General features: G+C 37.3%; 1 protein-coding gene across 1 annotated transcript; it reads right to left on the minus strand.

Annotated features, from left to right (window-relative positions):
• Positions 1 to 822: 822 nt before the first annotated feature.
• Positions 823 to 8,609, minus strand: LOC100367298 (uncharacterized). The gene is made up of 11 exons (XM_078008417.2): positions 8,453 to 8,609; positions 7,907 to 7,969; positions 7,430 to 7,600; positions 5,541 to 5,725; positions 4,778 to 4,934; positions 4,351 to 4,453; positions 3,161 to 3,326; positions 2,314 to 2,461; positions 1,819 to 1,984; positions 1,394 to 1,581; positions 823 to 872 (listed from the first exon to the last, which is right to left on the minus strand). Exons 2-11 carry the CDS (start codon positions 7,959 to 7,961, stop codon positions 826 to 828), a joined length of 1,386 nt encoding a protein of 461 aa, XP_077864543.1. The 5' UTR covers positions 7,962 to 7,969; positions 8,453 to 8,609; the 3' UTR covers positions 823 to 825.
• Positions 8,610 to 12,469: the final 3,860 nt, after the last annotated feature.

Below are 12,469 nucleotides of genomic sequence, written 5' to 3' on the forward strand. Positions count from 1 at the left end.
TTAAACCATTGCCAAGGCAAATCTATTGATCGATTTCTAACGCCATTGACCGGCTTGGAATTTCTTCATTGCGATGTGCGTTTTCAGCTGTGTTCTCAAAACAGGCATGATGTTACGGCTTTGAAGCTGAGACATTACCAATCATAGCAGCAATGTGACGTATCATACACCGAAATCTGACCCTGGCCTTGATCGACAGTTTCTAAAACGATATGAAGAACTAAAATATCAAGTTCTCCAATGGCAACACTGCTAAAATGAAAATCGAGTCTACTCAAATTGTATGATTCTTTTGTCTCTCTAAAAGTGCATTGTATTATAATTCACTACAAATCTTGGATTCTGATTGGTCAACATTATTGTCAAGCGGGGCAGTGTGGTATTACTTCCAAAAGCGAATACAAGTTAATGTGGTATTGTCGATCGTTCAGCATATCTGGGGGGGGGTATATTAGTGCACCATAGCGAATGCTGTAAGACATCGTGGAAGACGTAAGGTTGACACGTGTAACCTCTGACACCTCTGATAAACTGAACAAGGCTGGGGGTCACCGTTCATTACCGCCTTGACCCCCTTAAACAAGTCCAAGTCCCGTTATTATATGACTGAAATGTGTGAACCACGCATTACAATAACATGCCATCACGCCATGTAACACACAATATACAACTTTCATGCAGTGGAGTGAACAGGTTTATTTAGTAACTATAGAGATTAGATATATATATATATATATATATATATATATATATATATATATATATAATTGAGTGACGACTGATAATGCAATCGCAGAATTTGTGTCTTCCCACATTGATGTATTTCTAGTATCTTGTCGGCAATTCATTTATGAGTTCCAGATGTTTTAGACCTGAAATAAATTGTGAAAAACAAACAAAAAAAATATTTATTTAATGGGCCTTAAGCATATCCTAAAGGTCGGACATATGGGCAATATCTAGAGATACCTTTTTATAACATATTAAACTTGTTTTCAAACTTTAATAATAGTTGCTTATATTAACTGAATTCTACGGTGGCTTGTTAAGGCCATGCACTGTTTTTCGAATTACTCACATTTTCACCTGTATTTTTCGGCTTCATTTCGAATTTCCGACATTAAATTTCTCCGCGGTTTAAATATTTACACCGAGGTGTAAATTAAAGTGAAGTTGTCGGAAATTCGAAATGAAGCCGAAAAATACAGGACTGGTGAAAATGTGAGAAATTCGAAAAACAGTGAATGGCCCTAACAAGCCACCGTAGAACTCACTGTAGTTTATATTGAATTTATCCCACAATAATGTTAACATTTTACGGGCCAGGCTTTTTACATAATAACGAATAAATAATAAGTGTCAATAATAATGTCAAAAGTTGTTATAGTTGTACCTGCTACAGCACTCTGAAAGGCAGCATTGTATTCCAAAGCAACTTCAGTCTGTGCGTAGTTGGCTCTGTTATCGTCAAATGCGTCGGTTATGTCGGGCCCTCCCACCAAACCTCCTGTCAGTACAATTGGATTGGGGTCTGAAGTAAAACATTTCGCCCAACCACATTTCGTGTCTAAAGGGCAGGCGCTGTGAAACAAAAGTATTGCATAGATTATGTGGTGCGTATGGTGTAATCATAATTGAAGCTGTTATATTTTTGTTGATAATGTTGGTATAGCCCATGCGTGACCGAGCAACGATATTTAGTAGCAAGCATTCCCTTTGTCTTCCAGTCAAAAATATTTCACGATTAACGGAGCTTTTTGTAGTGAAACGACTTTCTTTTCACCTATCTCTCATTCGAACAAATTTATTAAACAATACCCGTCTCTGTGATGTGCTCGTTGTGGCGGATTTTTTCCTAAACCAACCACATAGCTTCTTCCAGCGTCTCCAAGCATGTAATTGATCTGTTGCGTCGCAAATTCACGATAAATTCTTGGTTTGGTGCCCATTTCCGCCATCATCAATGCGATGAAAGATGTGGATGCTATAACAACAAATACCAGAAAATCAGGATCGCTCATTACATCTCTCTGCGCAGTTAGCTGTGCAAGTAATGAATGGAATACAAGTGACACGTCTTTTTTGGCATAGCGGAAAATACAAACATGTCAGCCTGCTAATATTCGGTAAAAGAGAATCTTATTCTCGTCAATCTTATTTCTGCACGTTTACGTTACATCTCACATCCGGTATGCGCGCGCATGCGAAACGCCGTATCTCCAGCTTTGCTAGTTCCCGGCGTTCTTTGCGCGAAAATGGTCTATGAATGAAACAAAAGTGAGAGTAGCGTCAATGTGATTTGTCATTACTCACCGGCTGCTCGCAAGGTCCCCCAGTCCGCGACATAAGCGAGTTTTAGTGGTGTTCTTGGCACATCGTACAACCACCTGTTTACGAATACCTTAACATCTACTTTATACGACGATGAAATATCTGTACCAATGATCCGAGCTAACATAACCTGAACAAACGTGACAACAAGATTGATAATACTGTAAAACAAGTCTTTTTAACTGGCATGTTATTTTAACCAAATAAGCTAATCTGTTATTTTGCTAATTCAAGATGTAGCTAATTAATTTAACAGAAAGTGTATTTGCAATGAGATACTTGACACTTAAGCTAAATTAAGATTCTGATTATTTATGCAAATTAGCTAAAATTTCACTCAGGTATTTCATTGTGTTCTACAGTACGCGCTTAATTTGCCAAGACTCATTCAAGTTTCAAATCGAACGGTGTAGTTTATCATGCACGAAATTTTAATGAGCTGATAAATTAATATAAAAAAATATCATTGTACCAAGTCGGGATGTTTTAGAGATTATTTTATTTTATGCGTCAGTACAATAGCTTACATTGAATGAAGTTCAACTTTAACTTAAGTTAATTTAACAAGTCTTGGCATTACCATACGTGTAGGTACAGTACATCAACCTAAACCGTAAACCTAATGGCAATACACGTGTTTCTTTAAATTGACTTCACGATCAAATGATCCTACCATTTCTAATCTTGTTGTTACGTCCATCATTATTGAAAATAGTACGTGTTTTTGCTGCAAACTTGCAAATCGCAAATATATATCGTTAACCGCAAATCGTAAATCGCAAATGGCAAATTGGGGTTTAATGATGGCCAGTAAATTCAGTTATCTTACCCCAATACCTGGATTCTTGTTTTTCCAAGAAAAGGAGTCGTAGTTAGGCAGGGCGATATTGTATGCATCATATCTCTGAATTGCCTGCGATAGGTAGCTGTCTATGCCTGTAGCTTTATACAACCAAAGCATAGCCCACACCAATTCATCAGTGTAGACCGGATTCCTGAAAAGAAGATGTTTTCTTGGGAAAAGCTCAGTATTTATCACACAAACTATTGCAACTAAAACTGTGGTTGCTCTCTCTCTCTCAGTTATGAGTAGTACACATTATGTGCTATGAGCTTATATGCTAAGATGAAAATAATGTTAAGTACTGAAAATGCAAGTACATCATGTGTGTTTTTTTCTAAACTGAATATTTCTTGAAACGCTCAACCAATTAGGTGAGACCACTGAGATCACATGACAGACGACACATATAATTATGGGTATTAACTGAGATATGTCTATTTTAAATGAGTACATATGTATAGTTATTAGTCTAGTAATTCTTAAATTTTAACCTGAAAATACGTCAGGCTCTTTATGATGTGTTAAATTACTCGTATGGGCCATGTTATGCAATTGTACATGTGTATTGTAGAAATTGTTAAAAGGCAACCACGTGCTTGTAATCAAGAAAAGCCAGCTAACGTACTTCAATATTCATGTAGATACCAAGACCGATAAATAGGGAAAAGAATACTGTACAGCTCTACTGCTAATTGATTGAATGTCCCGTTGTAATTATGCAATCTTTGAGACAATATAAGAAGTTACGAAGTGTGCATACTTCGAAAATGAAATCCCATGACGGAGAAGAAATCGTCAAGCAATTGATTTCCCGGAGCACAATTTAAAAGGCGGTAGTCGTCGCGCTGCGCATGTGCGACGTTGATAAACATTGATTTTCCCACAATCCAATGCACTCTTCTAATGGCAATCACAAGTATGAGTTTCGACCTGGGCACGACTTGCACTAATTACCGCCGGTGACTTCTTCGATGCCTTCCATTCACCAAACACAATACCTAATTAAAGCTTGGTAGCGTCTCAGTTCGTACTCGTTCATCTGCGCAACAGTCAAAAAGTCGCCATCTTTGTTTATATGAGACCCATATCTCGCACATGATTGGTGCGACGACTACCGCCCTTTAAATCTACTATGTTAGGTAATTTGTCTATTTTATTGGTTGGTAATGTCTTACTGGTACACAGGAGCAGAACCAAGTCCGGCTTTCGAATGGCTCATGGCATAGTTGTACAATTCTTCCGATTTGCTAAGACAGGTATGTGCATATACTGGGTCATCTACATGAAAAAGTGTTTCGTTGTTATTCAATTAATTATCAATTCAGTGTATCACATTCTGTAGAATTTCTCTTTGTCTATTTCTTATAGACAATTTTAACATCGCCTTTGTCGATTTCTTCTAGTCAATATTACACTGTCTTTGTCAATTTCGTTGAAACAATAATGACATCATTTTTGTCGCATTGCATTTCGCCCTTTACACGAACACATTGCCTAATGTTGTTTTTACATAATTTAGCCAAATTAATTCATTAGCATCTTTTCAAACAAGTAATTATTAATAATAATATCTAATAAATAAATCCACAACTGTGTTTTTACCGTCTTTAAAAACTATGTTTATGGCGGCCAGGGCGGCAGCAGTCTCGGCAGCCACGTCGCATGCTGTGTATTCAATGTTAGCTTTAAGCGCTGGGCGATCCATCGTCATATCTTCTGCTCTGATCCATACTGAGTGGTCTAAATTTATGTCACCAACCTAATAATTGAGATAAATAGTTAAATAAAGCCAACACTCAATATGCGAAACAAAATACGATATATGTGTGTCCAAAATGTACAAATACGAGTATACGTAATGTCAAGTTACGTACTGCAAGGTTATTGAGCGTGACACCTTGATTGGTTTCAACATTTACATTCTATATCTCGAAAAAATGCAGTCATTAAATGTTGATAAGTCATTAGAATATAGACTTAGACTGCTGTAAATGGCCGCTATAATCTCGTTACTAGCGAGAGAACCACGAGACTTGTTTTGTTTCTCGAATAATATTTAATTCTTCCTTGTCCTAGCATTTAGATGGGGGTCGAGGGGGCCGCGCCCTCCTATTTTTAACAACCAACAGGGCTTCGCGCCATAGGCGCTCGCGAACTTGGCCCCTATTCCAGAATCCTAGATCCGCCTCTGCCTAGCGTCGCATGTTCCCCTGGCCTATGTAATTATGTTATTTAGAACAGTGGGTGAGATAACGGGTGGGATGGGGGTGAACACCATTTGTGCAGCAAATGGTTATCTCACCATCAACAAGATTTCGACCACCATTGGCGTCTAAAGATATATTCTACTTGCTCAAAAACTTGCCTGAAAATAGAGGACGTTTACTTCTGGATAGACTTTCAACAAGTAGTCTGCCCCCCATCGCAACATATCTTTGACGTTTTCTGTTTGTCGGCATGCGTCGTATGCATCCGGGTAGCGCAGGTAACCCCATGCTACTATGGTCAACGTGTGAGCCATGGGCAGAACAATTTTCAGATGATCTCCAGCTACGAAATAATAACAAAACAGAAAAATCATGTTACATCGGGGAGAGTCGTCACCTGCGCATGCGGCAGACGGTCTTAGCGTGTCGATGTTTACAAACAAGCGTCTACCCATGAGCTTTTGCATTTTAGCGTGTGTTGTTATTGCCGCGCATGCGCAGGTGACGACCCCCTCCCTTTTAAATGCTTCAATATATATACTCTGCCACGTTGCGATGCCATATTTTCTAAAACCAACTTTAGATTTGAACTGATGAGATGAAATGTCATTTCATTACAGAAACATAAGGCTTGGAGCCTTTCAGACTAAACAATATTACAATTGTTAGCAAAGGAAAGTCAAATTCAACAATAAATGTGACATTATTGAAGGATTCTGTTAAAAATCGGCATGTTTTACGGAAAACAAACGGACAGCGAACATAGCTATATTCAATGGCGGTGAAATATGGTTCCGGTGCCATGTTTTGTCTGAGTATGTCATCAAATCCGCCATTTTAGGCAATCTAGTTCTCAGCTAGTTGTGTAATAATCACTAAATAGTCCCCCATAAATATATCTATCACGATCACAACATGGCAGGTGATTGTTAATTTGAAAAAAAAATATACAAAAATCCTGAAGAAAAATGGTGTAAATTTAGGTTTGCATAACGTTAAAATGCTTTGATCGTCGAATTGAGTCGTGTTCGATATGGGTCCCACGCGACGTAATACAACCCATATATGTTACACTGTTTACATGACACCGACCTCATCTCATTTTAATGAGCCTACAGCGCCATGCTATATGCTATATGATATACGGGTGAGGTTTAACACACAGTAATATATTGTACCAGTGCCACAGTGCACAGTGCCATTACGCGCGCGCACGTTCTAAGACCAGGACCTACGACACCACGTACTAGAGGGGCACGGGGTTACTAGTATTACAAATGTATCACAAGTGTTGTTTTGGCTACTCGCACATGTGTCACTCATCCGGTCGTAACCTCAAATGTTGCAATTAACTATATTACGTCACAATACCCATAATCCATATGGTGTACATAATATTACAATCGATGAAAATAAAAACACGGTACTTTCTCACTTACGGCTCGCAAACTATCTCCTCGTCGAATGTGGCGTTGTGCTCATAATACCATGAGCATGCGCATTCCAATACGGGTACTTGAAATTGCGTAATGCCTACATAACTTTTTAACTTTTTATACTGACTGACTTGTTGTATGTTTGACGCAGCTTCCACATAATATCCCTGGTTCTACTAGAAACATTGTGTAAAATGGATATTGTTTGAATAATGGATGGTTGCAAGCCTCGATTTCATCATATACAGTGTACATTAGGTTTTAAATCATGAACACAAAATCATTTTAAACAGTAAGAGAAAGTTCGATGGGCATTTAGACCATTTTTAGTCATTTTGTTTTTCTATATAAGATGAGTGTTCTTACAGACGAGAGAACAATGATTAATTGATTTAAATGAAATATTATATATGTTTGCTTGCAAACGTATATCCACAGTGTTTCTGACACAGAGGTCTAAGTTGGAATCAAACTATGAGAAATGTTTGGGCTTGATCTGGGTACGTATAAGACAATTGTGAACATCGGAAGGACTACATACAGACTACATACATATAGTTAGTTAGCCCTATGTAGATTGTAAGCAATAAAACTGAGACTACGTTAAATACCGTCATAATAGCCCCCTGACAGGTCCTCTCCGTTCTGCCCGACATCGTTTACTGCAGAGTCTTTTTTCCAGGGAAGTCTTTCCTTCGTTTTTTCCGTCATTACCCCGGAACGCTGCGCTTCGTAAAATAGAAGAGAGCTTTCCAGCACTTCACAGTAGTTGTATGAGTTGCCTAAAATAAAAATTAAACTGATTTCAGATAATGCTTACGCTTAACTCAAAGATGCTATACCTCGACCTACATAGTATTTTCTATACACACAATGGTTTTTTATACAGACTATGGTTCTATTCTCTGCATCTGGTAGTTAGGGTTGCAACTATTTTGATTGAATATGACAACACGTGCATAACCCGTAAATATTGTTAATGTATTATATGCAATTCAGCCCCTTTTCGAAGCAAAGTTTTGACAAATAGTCAGTGACAGTTGTCTGAATAATTATAAATCATTTTATACTAATTATATAGTTATTACCGTTTGTGCAGAGAAAAAGCCCGGAGATAACGAATATCCACTTCATCATTTCCATCTTGAAACCTGCAAATGAATAAGGAGGTTTACACAAATGTACTGCCATCTTTTAACGAATCAAGAGTTGCGTTTTATTTACCATATTTGAATTGTTGTTATTTATTCTATGTAATACCGGTCAAAAATTGCTCAAATGTCATGTATTTAGATACCATACAATAACTGAAAAATAGAAATTCGGCAATTCGTTTTTTTTTTTTTTTTGAGCTGTCTCTGTATTCTTAGCATGTGCGTAAATACTCATATTACATGTTGTGTTATTAGCCTACACGTTAGTCTTGCGTTAACATCAGAATAGTATTTCAACTAAAGGAGACAAGGAGTTTTAAAACCAATAGAAAAAAACAGTTGCGACTAAAGTGGAGACAACACGTGAAACAGTTTTGAGAAGTAACGTTTCTCTCAGTTGTTCTTGGCTATATTGTTCGGCAATCGCATGAATTATAGATACATCTACGATGCAAGCGGTAAAACTAAAACTTATATTACCTTGGAAATAGTATATCCGTTTGGTGTAGCTTCTTGTTACGACCAACAGGATACGATTTATATCGGGAAAAACAAATTTTCTCTCCGTACAGACTGCTATTTTGCTTCTTACTTCTATGATGATATAAGGCAGGAACAGAAAGATGTGCGTAGTAGTCGCGCTTTTTAATGTGTAATTTCATCGCAGGTGTTACTAGAATAATAACAACAATGCAGATTCAAACTTCATAATAATATGAAAAAAACACACACAATACATACCAGAAAACATATTTATTTATCAATATATACTGCTGACTGGGCGTGTGCTTACTGTAAGTATTTTTGGAATAAATAGCACCGCTTTTCACAATAATATCATAGTATTAATATACAAATAGTTTATTGCTTTGTAATATTATTCATGTAATATAACGATTGAATAAGCACAGAGTGGGACGAAGAGGATTCGTACAGATGAATATTGTGATTATTAAAACTATGGATGTTTTGTGATTGACAAAAAAAGTACGTGTTGCGTCTTGAAAAGAGCCATGCGAAAGATGTGGGCGCTTCATGCTGGGCACACGTGTACTTAAAATGATGTGTTCTCCTATTGTCATCATGTATTACTGAATAAGGTACAATATTAACATGTGTTTTGTAATGTATGCTGTGATATTAATTCTCAACCAATCATAACGCTTCGTTGCAGGACTCCATCTAACATTTTGTTCTGCTTTATATTCCACGTAGTCTGGATTCATCTTATACCCTTTCTCGCTTTCATTATATTAGTGAATGACTTCATCTGATGGTCACGTACATTTACGGCATATTTCGACTCCATCTAACATTTTGTTCTGCTTTATATTCCACGTAGTCTGGATTCATCTTATACCCTTTCTCGCTTTCATTATATTAGTGAATGACTTCATCTGATGGTCACGTACATTTACGGCATATTTCGAACTGCTTTCCTCATCAAAGATGTCTTCTGTGAAACCACAGATTAATAAACTCGAATCCCCAATTAAATTTCAGAAAAACAAAGTTTTTCCAAGTTTGACTGACATTCACTCGTCTAAAGGATATGTTTTGTGTTATGGGACATGACTTGAAAGCTACAAGGCAATTACAACTCACAAATCAATGATATATTCAGACAAAATAAATATTTGAAGTTATTAATACGAATGGTTCCAACATTACCACATTTACTCATTGTTGTGTTTTGTTAGATGTGTCCATTTTTGAGAAAAAATGCTTTTTGTTTTCATTCTGGTAAAATTTTCCGACCAAATGTTTTCAATCTCCAAATGGCCGTAAAATATCAATTTGATGCAATACGTTAAGTCATACAAAATGAAGATCAAATACTATAAAGTACACATATATTTCACCAATATAGTTTGACATTTTGAAGGTTAGTCGTCAGGTTGTAGTTAACTGATAGTTAAAGGACAGCTACAAAGATGGTAGTAACTGTTTGGGGTCGAGGTTCTAGTAAACGTCTGAAGCAAGTTTACTAGAACTATCAGGGGTAAAATCTTCTCTCTGGGTTCTCCACACGTGCCAGGGGGGAATCTCGTCTCGTCTCTCTCTCTCTCTCGTCCCCTTGAGGTACGGGATCGGGGAAGTCACTTATACTTTACAGTCAAATAAGACACACACACAACGGAATACGTTTCAGCTCTCGTCTTAGTCGGTCAATCGAGCACTCTATAAGACACGGCGCCCTGGGGAAAAATCCCCAAGACTGTCGCAAGGCTGACCCAAGACTCTCTTAGACTGCGTCAACACTCGCCCCAAGGCTCTCCAGGACTGCTCTAGACTCTGACTCTCCAGGACTGCCTCTCTCTCTCGTCTATCGTGCTGTGCTCCCCAAGACCAACTCAAACTCTCTTTATTCATTTTCAAAACTCTAACCAATTACAAAACAGTAAAAAGACTCTAGGGCGTAACCTTCAATCATAAAGCCAATCACACTAAGCACTGAATACGTCATATCTTTTGATTAATCGTTCACTACATTAATAACTAGAATACCAACTGTCAGAATAGCGACGGATATATCGTAATTAGTTCCAAATCACTGAGCCAAGTTCCGTCCAAAACTTCAAATAGGCCTAAACGATGGCAGACATAACACAGCAATTCAGCTAATAATCAACTAATAAAGTCGGTCAACAGATACGCAAAAACAAATTCACGACAGAACCTTGACCCCACACAGGTCTTTTTACCTACGTTTATCTCTGAGTTGTCGTACTTTAAAGAAGTAACACTGCGAATGTTGGGCGGTTTTTCTGCAGCGCCATCGCGGGTTGCGTGTCAGCACACGTGTTACACAACTCCTTCTGCATAGAACCTTTCATCGACACAGCCTGTCTATATTGAAACAGTTGGTTCGAATCCATGGTGTTGCTTCCCCACACATTTGTAAATAGTGGGGGAAACGTTATACTCCCCACTAGAGTCAGGTTAGACTGGACAAGCTGTGGTGATTTTTTTTTCAGTTAAATTATAATAAAAAATACTTGAGAAAAAAAAATAGTTTTGTAAAATTTGGGGCCAACGCGATACGCGGTTAGGTTACAGGGGATTTCGCCTTAACACCTCCATTTCGCGATATTTTTATTTCTTTTAAACTTTAAAAATAAATTAATCTCTTAGACTTAGTCTGAATTCAGGTGAGATCAACCTAGAACAACCGTAAATAGTACTTACACGGTGAATGGGTAAGTTGAGAAAAAAAGGAACTTGTAAATGGGTACTATTTAGAACTAAGGAAGAGCACTTTCTTAATCAAAGTTGTACGAACACTTCCAGTTATCGGACGAACCTAAAAGTCGTGTTACATTGTTTAATCACCCCCAGGGGATGGTGGTTTAATCTAGAAAGTAATTTCACTTACATTCAGCATATTTAATTACATACTGTTAAGCGCCCTCTACGCATACACTTCATAATTAACTAGACTAACATAATAAATAATTCCACTGTGGTTCAATAAATAGCGTAAGCAAACCAATAGTGACAAAACTGCAAGTTGTACAATTGTACTTGTAATTATAACAGTTACGATACAGTTACTCGAAACAAAACTACATTTCTAATTGTAATTTCTCTAATGTATTGCAATGTAAATATATGCAAATTTGAATTTGGTTGAACAGACTTAATGAATTATGTTCAACAGCGTGCTCAAAATACGCCATCAACTATATTATCAGACAATTGTATGCCGTTGGATCAAAACTATTATTATACATCTGTCACCGTAACGCCATAAGTTGCATCGTGCCATAATTTTGTGGTATATCACGGGGTTATTTTCATTCTACCATACAAGGAAATGCGAATTCAAAATATGGAATGATTACGCGCGTAAGCGTCCTCTAATAATGAAAACAACATGGTTGCCACTGGAGTTCGACCGGACTCCACGCAAAGAAGTTCGCCGATTCAGTTCTAAATTTTTTTGGATTTTGGCATTCCCGAAAAGACGTATAATAAGGTTATCCTCGTAATAACCTCACATTAATACGAAATTTTATTAATACTATGCGCTCGCATTCTTATTTAAATATTCTAATGCACTCGTGTTGCTTTACGTGTAACGTGCATTTTACAAGACGCATCTTTCATTGTACAACACAATAGATACGCTATATGAAATAAAACTGAATAATATCATTTTTTAATTGACAGCTATTCACGAATTCGTACAGGGGCGGTTTATATTCGTACAGATATATCAAACGTAGACTTAATAAGGTATTTTTCACAAGCTACTCAGTCGTGCGTAGTAATTTCTTGAACACAAACCGATGCGATTCGGTCTCAATAGCAATACTGGGCCCAGTGCGTATCATTATGCACGCCCAAGGATGCTGCATTAGTTTTCCAGATGGATGCACAAGTATCATATTCGAATACACATTTGCAAAACTAAAGCATGGGTGGGTGGGTGTGTATATATATCATCAGTGAAATACGGTCACATCTCTGGAACTCATTTTAAATTACAAGATA

Source organism: Saccoglossus kowalevskii, chromosome 15 (assembly GCF_978046115.1).
Source record: "Saccoglossus kowalevskii chromosome 15, keSacKowa6.1, whole genome shotgun sequence".
NCBI lineage: Eukaryota > Metazoa > Hemichordata > Enteropneusta > Harrimaniidae > Saccoglossus > Saccoglossus kowalevskii.